The sequence below is a fragment of the Ixodes scapularis genome, unplaced genomic scaffold, assembly GCF_016920785.2.
Source record: "Ixodes scapularis isolate PalLabHiFi unplaced genomic scaffold, ASM1692078v2 PGA_scaffold9__187_contigs__length_104089568, whole genome shotgun sequence".
Taxonomy (NCBI): Eukaryota; Metazoa; Arthropoda; class Arachnida; order Ixodida; family Ixodidae; genus Ixodes; species Ixodes scapularis.
In genome coordinates this window covers 19515911-19529831 of record NW_024609884.1, presented here as the reverse complement: position 1 = coordinate 19529831, position 13921 = coordinate 19515911, and the positions used below count along the sequence as shown (strand labels likewise).

General features: G+C 44.8%; 1 protein-coding gene across 1 annotated transcript; it reads left to right on the top strand.

Moving 5' to 3' along the window:
• Positions 1 to 2564: 2564 nt before the first annotated feature.
• On the top strand, positions 2565 to 13909 carry LOC8043156 (coactosin-like protein). The gene is made up of 4 exons (XM_029993225.4): positions 2565 to 2780; positions 5226 to 5308; positions 9863 to 10020; positions 12706 to 13909. Exons 1-4 carry the CDS (start codon positions 2710 to 2712, stop codon positions 12811 to 12813), a joined length of 420 nt encoding a protein of 139 aa, XP_029849085.3. The 5' UTR covers positions 2565 to 2709; the 3' UTR covers positions 12814 to 13909.
• The last annotated feature ends 12 nt before the right edge of the window (positions 13910 to 13921 follow it).

Here is a 13921-nt window from a genome sequence, read left to right as displayed (position 1 = left end):
CAAGACAAAATCCTGCCGATGCCCATGCCTCCGCGGGCGCGATTTCGCGGATTTGGAGGCGCTCGCCAGGGAGGCCCGTACAGTCCAAGCGGGCTTGCTCGCTGAACTGCAATACCCGCCCCCCTCCGACGCCAGAGGAGTCATTAGAGCCTGGTTGTGCTTGGACGGGACGGACCTTAGGCGCTCACGCCGATTCTCGTACACTGTACGTGGCCGTCACGCAGCGTGGGAACGGTGGAACCGTCCCACCTCGGGGTAGGCTGCATGAAGCCCAAGTACACTCTAAAAAACGCCTGTGCGTCTACTTTCCCGCACGACACTCGGAGAGCCTATCACCGCAACTTACGAAGGCAGCTCAGCGAATGACGATGCCGAAACATCTGTTTAGACCAAAAAGCAAAGTCTGAGTTGTGACATTAAGCATTGCAAAACGTCACGCTTGCAATGCATTTTAATGTCACAACTCGTCACAACGTTGTGGCATTTTAACGTCACAACGTTTGCTCATGCAACTCTGATTTGCTCGCATTAAGGATGGAACGGTGTTTAGGATACGTCTCCAACTCCCCGCAGTAAAGCAGTAAAAGTGGAACGAGACGTGTTGTCCCTAGAGCCAGGCACGTAGCCAAAGGGGGGGAAGGGGGGGGGGGGGGGGGGGGGGCAAGGGGCCCGGCCCTATTTCCCCGAAGTCTTTCATTTTGCTGGGGCCTCCTCTCCCCCCTCCCCTCATACAGCATTTTGTCATTGGCGCCCCCCCTTCCCCCCCCCCTTTCCCCCCCGAAACAAAATCCTGGCTACGTGCGTGCCTAGAGCCACTAAATGATCTGCGCCAAGAGTATCGGCACTCCGTTCCCCGACATTGTTGTTGGCGCCGCCATTTTGGTGCTTGCGCGCAGAGCAGACGCAACTGCCGATCGTCATGATTCAAAAGTGCGACTTCCTCAGCATTAGATTCGGTGTTAGGAAGATTATGTAATATTGCTTTGCTCTGTCGCGAACTGTTTCAACGTTTGTGGAGGGCGGAAAAACGTTTCCCGTGACTTCAGATAAAGCTTCAGATAACTGGCAAAATAAGTTACGCTTCAGAGTAACGGCACTTGCCCATATTGTGTCTTAAAATCATATGATTTTAAGACACAATATGGGCAAGTGCCGTTACTCTGAAGCGTAACTTATTTAGTGGCACTATAGTTGTCCCAATCTCGGGAGGGAGAGGCGTCTGCACTCGAGCGCGTCGTGCGTCGGCAGAAAACGGAGGCTAAACGTGCTCATTAGCGTCGCACAAGCGACGGCTGTCCGCGCCGCCCTGAGTCACGCTCCAGGTCCGGCCGCCGTCACTGAGTTCTCCTGAAAGACGCACGTGCCAAGTTCCAAAGACCACGACGACAACTTGATCGCCACCCTGGCTCCCCTCTTGTACCGCGCATTTGTGAACATTGAGAGATGCCTAGCTTGCCATAGCTGTGAAAGTACAGGGTGTCACAAAAGAAAATTGACACGGTCTTTTTTACCGCAAAAATAAACTAGGCATCGCCGAACGCTCATTCTCCGCCCAAAGGTAGAGCTAGAGGTCACAACCAGGTGCCAAAGTTTCAGCCCGATCCGATAACTTAATCAAAAGTTATAAGTGATTTTCTGAAAAGTTCAATGGGAAAATGGAGCCCATTTTTGCCTGTTTTCGGTTTCTGGTGCCATAGAGCCCCATGTGTTCGAAAACTCCGTCGGCCGCCATTTTCCCATTGAAATTTTTAGAAAATAATTTATAACTTTTGATTAAGTTATCGGATCAGGCTGAAACTTTGGCATCTGGTTGTGACCTCTAGAGCTACCTTTGGGCGGAGAATGAGCGTTTGGCGATGCCTAGTTTATTGTTGCGGTTAAAAAGACCGTGTAAATTTTCTTTTGTGACACCCTGTATAATGAAAAGCGTCTACTGCATCGAGAGTTTTTCTTTTTTTTTTCTTAAGGGGGGAGGGAGAGGGGAAAGGGAGGGGGGTGACAAGCGCGATGTGGTCTATATTTGAACCCAGGACATGGTTACCAAAAATCTGACGAATAGTGTAAAATTACGTGTTTTATTTATCCTCTCTTGTTTTACGCTTAGGGATAAAAAACAATATCGCGGCGACGAACATGGCAAAAGTAGCGTTCGCCGGAACAACCTTTTACGGCCAACTTTGCCGTGAAAGATGAAAAAAAATTCCGTTCTTTTAACGTATATGCTTAAATGGTGTTAATGGCAATATAGCACCCTCTGCTTATACCGATTTATGGTATCGGCTCATCAAGGTGTGCAATATCGAGTGCGGACCACTGAACCAGCAATGACTGCAGTATAAAATAAAGAAAAGAAACTAACAAAACAAATTTTGTAGAAAATAAGCCCATCTCATAAAACAAACCGTCCATTAAAAAAAAAAAGTCAATTGAAAAACTTTGCGTCCAACGGTGACTCACGCGATGGCAAGTACTTGAACACCGGCCTTAAAGACGCCATGCTAACTAACTTCCTGCAGCTCGAGTCATTGTGTATAATGGGCGAGTACGGATGGAAGGAGGTGCTGAGCTCGCCGAGCGGTTATGCAAACAACGCGAGACGTGACCTCATTGGAGTGTTTCCGTCTGCCGAAGTCAGTCGACCAGAAACCGTCTCGCACCTTACCGCTGCGCACATTCATCTGAGAGCAAGGCACCGCAGGCTCGCCAAAGATGCCCGTCCACACCGATTCCGTGCGCAGCGCCTACAACAGCGTCCTGGACGACCGCAACACGACCAACTGGTGCGTATTGCCCGGCATCATGTTGCCAGCGCTGCAAGTGTCGCGATGTGCAAAACTCGAGCACATACCTTGTCCAACAAGATGCAGACAGCGAATATTATGCAACTCGTTTGGTTTCCGATCTCATGTTCGCCCGTCCCTGCGCTGCGCCACGAACATTTCTGGGCGTTGCCAGGAATGTTCGTAGCAAGCGCACCCAACCTCTGCACGACCGCGCACACTACTGCTTCAGTATACGTCCGCAATATGTCGGACTTGCGACGAAATTTTGAGTTGAAATTGTTTTGTTTTTTTCCTTTCAAGCGCATATTAGCGTGTTTGTCTGGCATTTTGTCTGACCCCCCAATATTTGTGTTTTGTGTGTCGATCTTAATTGTAGTCTTTCTGCTGTCACTCGCACGAAATTTTAACGCGTGCTAACAAGGTTCATATTATAAATGTGCCGGTTTTAGATATAAAAAAAAAAACTAAGAACACCATAAACTACACCCTTTCTCTGACGAGGGTAGAGACCAAAAAAAAAAAAGTATATATAAGATTTTTATTCACTCAAAGTGAAATCATTCAAAATTTTTAGCTTGTCCATAATTATCTTGCTTTTAAGGACGGACTTTTGGAACCCCTCGAAAGAACTGTCAAACTGGAAGCCATAAAAATGTCAAACATTTCGAGCCCTTTCCAACTTGAAACGTGGGAGGGGTGCGATGTATTTCTAGACATTTTAACGAACATACAATTGACCTTAGCAGACAAGAAATGTAGTTGTAGTTACCAATCGCTGATTTGTTTTTAATGAAAACTAAAGACACGACGTTAGCTGTACGAACAAGAATGTAAAAAAGATTTGTCACCATAATGACATGGTCGCCCTTAAATATTAGGTGCACGCCTCGCCTCCAAGAAAATGAATGGGGCGTGCTTACGTGTTTCAGAAACCTTTGGATAGCACTTCGTGCAGTAAAGATCATGGTTTCATTTTATATCTTCTTGGGTATCCTGAAGGTCTTTAAATCTGCCCTTCAAGGTTGATCAAACTGCATGTTTGTGACACACGTGTGATCTAATCTCCATATCCGCATATTTAATTTCCGGAGCAATGGATATATCAAATAAAGGAACCAAGAAACTTTTTTTGTGTGTGCATTTCGCTAAATCCGGTGCTCCTAATGTATAAGACACCCGTTCGTTTTTGTATTGTTGTTGCGTTGTTGTGGTTTTGTTTTTTAACTCAACGTGACAGCTGCAGAAACCACCGAAACATTTCGAATAACGTTAATAAGCCAGCTTGTTCTGCCCATGAGTTCATGGCCAGAACAAGACATCAAGTGTTCTTTCGTCGACTCGCGCCACTTATAAAGTTTTAGAATAGGGGGCCCCCCAACGCTTTGCGTCTTTCGAACAGCTTGTGTCGTCGCACAGAGTGACACCCCAAGTTGCTTGTGAGACCCGAAGCATTCGGGCCCCTGTTTTAAAGCTCTCTAAGAGTCATCACAGTCACGCGATCGGATAGGCAATGTCAGTAGCATGTGAAAGCGATTTTCGTCGCCGCACTAATGGACCTTTCCGGAAAATCCCACAAAGCCTCTCGCCAATCCCACATCGCACCGCGCGGCGCGGGGAATTTTGGGGTCGTTCCGTAGTACGCTCAGGCCGGCTGTTACGTTTCGTATATTCTGTAAGTGACTCAATTTCTTTTCTTTTACCACCGCAAATTCAGAAGAGAAAAAAGAAAGGGAGGGAGCACCTATTAAAGTCGATATACGTACCCTGTTTTGCTATCGTCCTGCTTTCTTTGCATTCTGAAATCCCAAAATGCTAAACAAACATTAATCGCTCCTTCTATTTATGGGTACTCCTCCACATGACGTACTACATCGGATTGCCGTAGTGCGTCGAAGAGACGATTGGAGGCGCTGCGTATTTTCGAAACGGTCTATTGGCCACGAATGCGCATCCGAATCTTCGCCGACGAATCGATTGTTACCGAGCTCAAGCCGACTGGTGACGCAGTGCTCGGGCCCAATCCGTGAGCCGTATTCGGCAGTGACGCACTGGGCCCCGTTTCAGAGAAATTTAGCCAGTGCAATAGGACTGATTGCCGGGGTCTTTGTCGTACATCACAATAAATTATCAGAAAGCTTTGTGGAGCAGAAAAATAACGCATAGGCTCTTCATTTGCAATATTTCACAACGAAAAGCATGTTTGCTTCCTATCCTGGTGTGTTAGTTCTCTATGTGTTTTACTAAGCGACACGGAGTTAGTAAACTCCGAACACAATATCGTTTCATGGTTCCTTCAGTATACATTGAAATGCAAACCAGTAATACAAGACAAAAAGAATTGCACGAAACTGTCAGTCAGCCTAAGTGTTGAATGAATCAATCGCTTATTGAAAGAAAGTGCTCACGCTAAAAAAGAAACACTTGCAACAATGTATATTACAGGGCTATTTTCACACACGACGATGGACATCTGAAAACTGCTTCGGTCGGAGATGACTTCGCAACGCTCAAGAAAACCCTAGAAGGTGAACTACGGGTGCTTTTGCTCCTCCGACTTGGAATCCCTTTGCACAGTATGCTGAGAGACCAAACGCACACCCATTTATATTCAGTATATATGCTCATATTGCACATAAAAATATCTCAGGTCGGACAATACACGAGTGTCCGAGGTCGGGAGACACGTTCATGTACCCCAAACGCTTCGAACAAGTTGGACTAGAAGGCGCTCATACAGAACAGATTGTCGTTTCGCCACTCCAAAAATCAATAGCAGCTGCGGCAACGTTTGAAACAAGGAATGGAGTTTGTGAAACAATAGAACGAGTCACCATCATCGAAAATCCTTTCCGTACGAACTACGACAGAGAGGCGCAACCGGATTTCAAAAATGCATCGTACCGACTGCAGTGATGTGATTGGCCCAAATTACTTCTGCGCATCATTTGGAGCGCGTGTATAAATTCCGTTCTACCTAATGATAGAGAAAATGCTGCTTTTAAGCCTCCATCGTCGGCCTATTCAACGACTCGAGGAGACCGTCTTTGCTTCTCTACTTCAGCGCACCCTCTCAAACATAAACATTGGAAATTTGGAATGGCAAACAGTTTAAGTCTGCGCACCCAAAACGCTCAACTAGCTGTTTCGTTGTGTATGAAGCACCAGAAACAACAACAAGAATGCCTTGACAAGAAAGTAGCGTCTTCCATCTAGTCTATAAAGCTCCATTGGAGCAGCTACTTTTGAAACACACCCTGATCGATGAAGGGCAAAACAGAGGTCTGCGTGAACGGTAATCCTAGCACTGAATGGAGAAGGAACGGAATACCATCCCAGTGGAATTATCTAATAGTAATGTACAAGTCATAAAGGCTGCAAGTTGTCGATCTACCGGGCCGTCAAACAATCGTAAGCTTACGTGGAAGCGGTAAGCTAATTAGTACGTGACATCAAAATACAAAATATGTAACTGCTAGAACTCAGGAACCCTGTCGCTATATCTAAATAACTTTATCTGAAACCCCAAAAACAAAAAAACAGACAAAAAAAGTATCCCGGCCTCTGACACACATGGCTTGTCTGGCATCACAGCGCATCCCTCTACGAACTTGTGTAATAGCACTTTTTAATAGCAGAGTTGCCAAAGTGAAATCAACGTTTTTATTTTTTTATTATTTTCTTTTTTTTTTTTTGCGTATTTGCAAGAGTACTCAGTTGAGCTGCGGAGAAGCAGCAGACCTGGAAGTTACTAGCCGCAAACATGTAGGATCGCGAAAGTTTTACGTCGAGGAAATGTTATTTTCAGCTGTTGTATAAATCATACAATTCAGATTTTTCTTTCATCTGTAGAAATAAATGTTATTTGTTTCAAAGTTTTATGCGGTTGTTGTTAGTGTAAATGGGGACTTTTTGTTGACCGCGTTTCCCCCTCTGCTAAGCCCTCCGTAAAGAAGAAGTTGCTATTGCGCCTGCGCGCCGATAGCCTTGACTACCGAATTCCGGGTGTAGCGGGTTGCGGAACGGCGAAAACGGTCATGAAAACTCCCTAATGTCGGTTCAATCACGTGAACAGAACTCCCGGGGAAGCAGGTTTCGTGATTCGCCACGCGGCATGCAGAACAAGTAAAGCACGCTGCGACTCGGAAGAAGCAGCGTTGACTGGACGAGCCTCGCTTTACGTGGAGTGTCCGCTCTGCGAATGTCGCTTCCCCGCCACGCACCAGTGCCACAGGGGTAGCGCCTTCTACTGAGCTAGAGCTAACCTCATCCGCTGGACCGTCGGACTTTGAACGATAAGGAACGTATCAGAATTACAGCACCACTGCTCGCTAAGGACGTCGAATCGAATACGACGGTGTTCGAATCGATAATCAAGAGTACCAAATATTTTCACGTATTTAGCCGGTGAAGGGAAACGCACAAAGACGACGAGCGCCATCATTTATAAGCATGTGTAGCGGGTGTTCCATTTTAATTCGAACAGATTTATTACAAGATATTCGTAAAAGATGCACTAATACGGTTTCTGCAGGTAAGTTATACGGCCAGGGGGACATTTTGTGGGTGACTAATCTTCGCGATAAGTCGAATAATTAATTAAAATTCGTTAATTAACATTTTAATTAGTGAAAATAGACACATGATTCCAATTAGAACCTTACTGAGCGTTATATAAAGCCACTATATCAGTTAATTTTAGAACGACTTGAACCTCGTGGGAAACTCGGGGTTGCACCAAAGTTACCTTTCGTGCAGCAGGCACAAAAGTAGCAAAGGCGGAACGCGATGATAATCTAATCATCCGCGTTTTGTCACTGCTAGCTTTGCGCCTGCTGCAGGAGTGGTAACTTCGGTGCGCCCCCGAGTTTCCCACGAGCTTCAGGTCGTTCTAAAATTAACTCATATAGTGATTTTAATTATGCTCAGCATATTCCTAACTGAAACCATATGATTATTTTTACTAATAAAAAAACAATTAAGGAAGTTTAGTTAATAATCGGACGTATCGCAAAGATTAGCCACCTATATTATGTCCCCCTGACCGCATAACTCACCTGCCCAAACTTTATTAGTGCATCTTTCATCAATTTTTTTTTAAATGAATCTTTGAAATAAAATAGAACACCCGGTATATATACAGGGTGTTTCACGAAAGGTGGATAAATTCGATATTGCGAAAACTACGCGTCGCAACAAAAACATTCTTGTGTCGTTTTGGTCCTGGGCCAGGGGCTCACTTAGGAAAATTATTAAAGTCCGGATAATTAGATTGTTAACTATTTTTGCGCCACTAAATTTTTTAATATCGTGTTTAAGGGCATGGTTTCAATTAGAAAATTGCTCAGCATCATCAAAAAACATTAAATCAACACATTGCAGAACGATAGAAGGCACGCGAAGCATTTTACGCCTTTCTGAAAAACCGCACAAATTCGACGGGTTTTTAAGTCTCGGTTTGCAATCGGAGCGCATCTCGGCCCCGACGGCACCGCGCCCCGTGGAGAAATAGTACAACCAACCTCTGCTGCGCTGTCCTCGAGGCTCGCGCAACGCAGCAGAGTCTGGTTGCACGATTTCTCCACGGGGCGTGGTGCCGTCGGGGCCGAGATGCGCTCCGATTGCAAACCGAAACTTAAAAACCCGTCGAATTTGTGCGGTTTTTCCAAAAGTCGTAAAATTCTTCAAGTGCCTTCTATCATTCTGCAATTTGTTGTTTTGATGTTTTCCGATGATGCTGGGCAATCCTCTGGTTGAAACCATGCCCTTAAACATAATATTAAAAAGTTAATTGCGCAAAAATAATTAAAAATCTAATTATCCCGGACTTTGATAATTTACCTAAATAGGCCCCTGGCCCAGGGCCAAAACGACACAAGCCTTTTTTTTTTGTTGCGACGTGTAGTTTTCGCAATATCGACTTTGTCCACCTTTCGTGAAACACCCTGTACACATATATATATATACAGGGTGTTTCACGTAAGAGGGACAGAAATTCCCACAATCAGTGTATTCCAGGTAAAAAAATAATTTTCTCGGGACCGCATTTCTCGTGGTGGCGGACGTCAGAAAATTCGCGACACTTACTATTAGTTCGCTAATGAACTAAAATTAACTAATTAACTTTTTTATTGGTGAAAGTAGACATATGGTTTCAATTAGAAATTTGCTGAGCGTCATTGAAAACTTTTAAGTCAGTCATTTTCAGAGACTTTGAGCGCTTTAGAAGCGTAGTAGTGCGCTGAAGTTACCACTCGTGGAGCAGGTACAAGGCTAGCGGTTGCGGAACGCGGATGATTAGATTATCATCGCGTTCCGCAGCCTTGTACCAGCTCTATGAGTGGTAACTTTAGTGCACCACTACGCTTCTCATGCGCTCAAAGTTTTCCTGAAAATTACTGATTTAGTGGTTTTCGATGACGCTGAGCAAGTTTCTAGTTGGAACCATATGTCTATTTTCACTAATTAAAAAGTTAATTAACGAATTTTAATTAAGTAGCCGACTTATCGCAAACATTATCCACCCACATAACGTTTTCCTGGCCGTATAACTCACCTCCACAAGCCGCATAAGTGTAAGTTTGACGTTTTTTTTTTAAACAAATCTGTAAAACATTAAAAAAACGCCCTGTATTTATACAGGTCTTTTTTTTTTTTTTTTTGCTTTTAAGCTTAAAAGATTTGTTTAAAAAAATCCGTGAAAGTTACACTTATGCGGTTTGTGCGGGTGAGTTATACGGCCAGGGGGACATAGTATAGGGGGGGTAATCGTACCGATGGCGTCGTCGTCAGTGGATCCCCGACGCGCTCCAATCGGCAAACAGGCTCCAGCTCGACAAGACTCGGCGCAAAGCGGCAGAGGCGTCCCTCCTGGCGTCACCGCGTTCTAGCGTTGCGCTCGCTGTGAGACGCTTCAAAACGTGTTGGCGGCGACGCAGACGCGGGCTAAACGGCGCTGCGTCGATCCGCTAGCGATAAAAGTCTTCTACGGTGGTATAGCGATAAGGCGGACATGCACGTCGCACTACGGACACGAGCCCAAAATGTTGGAGGGCAAAGTTGCAGCTGTTCTTGTTTCCCAGGCCATGCAAGGGCCTTCGTGTACCTGCGGATCCAGTTGGGGGACGAGACGAGCAAGCGGTCCAAGTTTGTCTTCATCGCGTGGCTCACCGAAGCCGTCGGAGTGATACAGCGCGCCCGCATGAGCAGCGAGAAGGCGGAACTCAAGGAAATCATCACCGTGCGTATGCAGGCTCGTCTGTGGGCTGAGGAGCAAGGCGCCGAGAAACTCAGGGAGAGGAGGAGACGAGAACGCGCGGCGACGTCAGAACGCCGAGCTGATTGGATGGGTTAGTGGGTAGACCTAAAGCTATGCGGAGCGAAAGTTTGTCTGCTTCTTGCGCAGGGGTTGCACTGACGTCAGAGCGCCGAGCTCTGATTGGCTCTGATGTAGAGATAGTGGGTAGACCTCAATGCTAGCTGCGTTGAGGTCTACCCACTGTCCTTCCAATCGAAGCAAATCAGAAGTGTGCGTTCTGACGACACTGCAACTCCTGTTCAAGAAGCAGACGAACGTGCGCTCCGCATAGCTGCTTTTGTCTCCACTGCACTCGTCGAACGCGTTAGAACGCGGAACGCCGGCGTCCGACAATTGGCTCTCGCGTTCAAATGCGTTCAACGAGCGCAATGGAGACAAGGGCATACCAGCTTTCGGTCTACCCACTAATCATTCCAACCAGAGCTCGCCGTTCTGACGTCCCTCTCGTATTCTCCTCTCCCTCACTTTCTCGGCGCATGCCACACGTGCAGATCCTCCCGAATAGAGTACAGTATTTATTGATGAAAATATTCCCTGGAGAAGGGGAACAAGAGGGACAAGGGACAAACGTCCCTCTTGTTCCCCTTCTCCAGGGAATATTTTCATCATTATTGTCCAGCTCGCTTGCCCCTTTGCATTTAATTGCATTATAAGTATTTATTGTAATACAGGCAAAGCAGAACTTGGCCTATGACATATCCAGTTTTTAAATTGATACTAAATGTGTGTTTTTTTGTTTGTTTTTTCGAAAGAGCGGGGTTTGTTAATTGCTGTGCTACCACCTACGTTCACGGTTGAGTGTAGTGGAACGCTTCACCGCATGACCGACAAAAGGGTGATTTTACCTTCTTATTCGAGGCACCTTCTTTGACAGCACCTAGTCAACGGCTCCAGTATCTCGCGTGCTTGTACGACTTACCTGTACACATATTATAAATTATAATTCACCCAATGTTTTTTTTTTTTTGTTTTTTGTTTTTTTTTTACGTTTCGACAAAGCAGCATGAATCCCTTTCAAAGAACATCAACCTAATGCTGTAAAACAAATGTAAAAAAAGCTTTTTTTTTTATCTTTGCGATGACGTTTACGGCGAAGGAATTTAGGGGATTCGCGAGTTACTTTTCTGTAAAATTTGTAAAGAACATTTATGAAATGTACTTTTACAACACTTGCAAATGCATTACGCAATTTTTCTTCTTCTAAAAAAAAAAAGAAAAAAAAAAAAAGATTGAATCCCGGAAGTGGCAGACGAGCTTTCCTTCCGCTCCTTGCCTTCTGCTTCTGAACTTGCTGTAATCTAAGTGACCGGGCAAAGGCTCTGTGCAGCGGCAAATTAATGGGTCAGGTTCTGACGTCACGGGCAAAGCGCTGCCCAGATCTATTTTGTTGCCTAATATTTCCCATTTTACTAACAACTAAACATTTCTTTCTAGCAAAACGCAAGTGTATGTCGTTTTGCTAGCAAAAGGTTGCTTTTGGGGGCCATTGTTGTGTGCTCTGCAGTTAAGCGCGTGCTGACCAGCCAGAGTCCCCAAATTAATTTCGCACCGTCAAGACTGTTCTTCGTGGCAGACGATGACTTCCTTTACCCACAGCTCGTGATGATGCCAACAAATGATCATTCCCGACGAAAACGAAGACTGCCTAAAAACCAGAAGCACACACGTGGTTAAGTAACGACACATTATTTTGGGGGCAGCAAGAAACAGCGAGGTGGTGCCAGTTCGGCGTGAAGCAATCCCACCCAAAAAGGCATGAATGACCATGACGGCATGCGCAGGCCTTCTATGCTCGTTGTCCCCTCACGAAAAAATGACATTTTGCGCATTGTTCATACGCCAGTCGAAGTAGTTCTTAGAAGATTTGGTTTTCGGAGGAAGAAGCGATGCTTTGGCGTTTGAAACGTGTGCGTCTTGATAACACATAATCTAATCTAAAATGCACCTACATATAATTCTCTACATAAAGGGGCAAATTAGTAATGCTCCGCGACGACAGACTTTCCTTTAACTACGGTTCTTGATGTGAAAACGAGTATAGGCGGTATTGTGTAAAGCGCCTTGACAAAACGCAAATTCTTTTTTATATATATATATATATATATATATATATATATATATATATATAACGCAGTTTTTCATTTTAGAGTTTGAAGGCAATGCCTATCATTTGCAGTCATTCGGGACAATAAAAAAAATTATTTTGGGTTGACAGTGTTAGTTTCTTTAAAGTTCTTTTCGCCAGATGCTTTAAAAACCTACTCACTCTTTCTCGCGCGAGTTGAAACGTGGTGGCGCCAGCGAGAAAATGGCCCCCAACCACTTCTGGTTCCGACTTAGAAGGCGGGTTTAGCAGTATTGCCGGAATCAAATATACACCCTTTCTTCTGTCAGACTTAATTCACTCTTCCGATAAAAGAATAATGAGTACAAAATTGGGAAATATACGTGAACCGGAAGTGTGCCGGGGCTACCCAATAGATGACGCCACTGAGTTTGCTGCCAAACAGAAAAGCGGCGGATACCCAAAGTGCAATTCTTTGAACACTAACTGGGAAAATTCTTAACTAGGGTGTGTACATATTTGCCCCTTTCACTTTTTTGCAGAATTTCTCCGTAGAACTTCTGATTGAAGATCCTGCAGAGCTCACGGAAGACCACATAAAAGATACAGTCAGGAAAGCAGCCAGCGCGGATTATGGAACAAGCTCATAACAACCATATACTTAAAAGTCCCTAAAGTAGTAGCACTAAAAATAATTAAAGGGAAACTGAAGCGGTTCTGTATTTGAGGAAAAACACTTAGTTGATCATCTTTATTTGGCCTCCAGGATCACGAATAGCGATATTAGTTTTCAATTTGGTGCACGGAGGCTGCAGAAAGTCATTTTCAAAGTACCGCTGAAGCCCCTCCTTCCCGGGGCGTGACGTCATATCAGGAGTTTTCAAAATCTCCGCTTTCGCGCAACTTCAGCGCCAATCAAAGGTATGCACGCGCACTTTTGCCATTTTCAAAAAGGTCAGAAAAAGACGTCACGGCTGGTGCCAGTGCGGGGGAATATACCTGGCAAGCTTGTAATTACACGCGCTGCCCACACGAGCGACACGCGCTTGGCAGCCGAAAGATTCTAGCATGATGTAAAGACTGGTCGGAAGTTTTTCGCGTTTAGTTACATCTTCGGGGAAACCGAACGTAATATCCAGATTCACGGGATAAATATACGCCTTAATTCACCTTTAATTCACCGTTCACTCTTGCAACCGAGTGCGACCGAGAGAGACGAGATATGTTAGAACTTAAAATTTCTTAGGACGAGGGAACACACTGGTATTCTGGCACCATCTATGCGGTGAAGGTTTTGCGGGATTTCCGAGGTCAAATGTGCGTAATACCTAAAAGTAAGGCTCGTCTATAACGTTCACAAAAGTTTTTCGAGCCAAGAAAGGATAATGCGCGAGAGAATTAGAAAATATGCTGGACCGAGAAGTTTACACTGCTACCCAATAAATGTCGCCAGTGTGTCCTCTCGTTGCAAGAGGTTTTAAGGAACCCAGTTTTAAGAGGTCGCAAAAGTGTGAACGGGCCTTAACTCGTATTTTTCAAGAACCTTTTCAGCTTCCCTTTAACAACATGTCGATATAGTAACTTCAAAGCAGGCCATCATAGCATTCTTCAATGACAGATTATGAAAGTAAAAAACGCCTGTAGCAATATAACAGAAAAAAGAGAATGAAGTGGTCTACTATTGTTTTTTTTTTTAAATACCTTCAAAAGCTGTACACCTATAAGAAATAAATTTACTGATCATACTATTGATGCTCG

Coding starts and splice junctions, on each gene's coding strand:
- LOC8043156 (XM_029993225.4), top strand. CDS start 2,710: ATGCCCGTCCACACCGATTCCGTGCGCAGCGCCTACAACAGCGTCCTG. Junction 2,781..5,225: donor GACCGCAACACGACCAACTG/GTGCGTATTGCC, acceptor TGTATATTACAG/GGCTATTTTCACACACGACG. Junction 10,021..12,705: donor AACTCAAGGAAATCATCACC/GTGCGTATGCAG, acceptor ACTTTTTTGCAG/AATTTCTCCGTAGAACTTCT.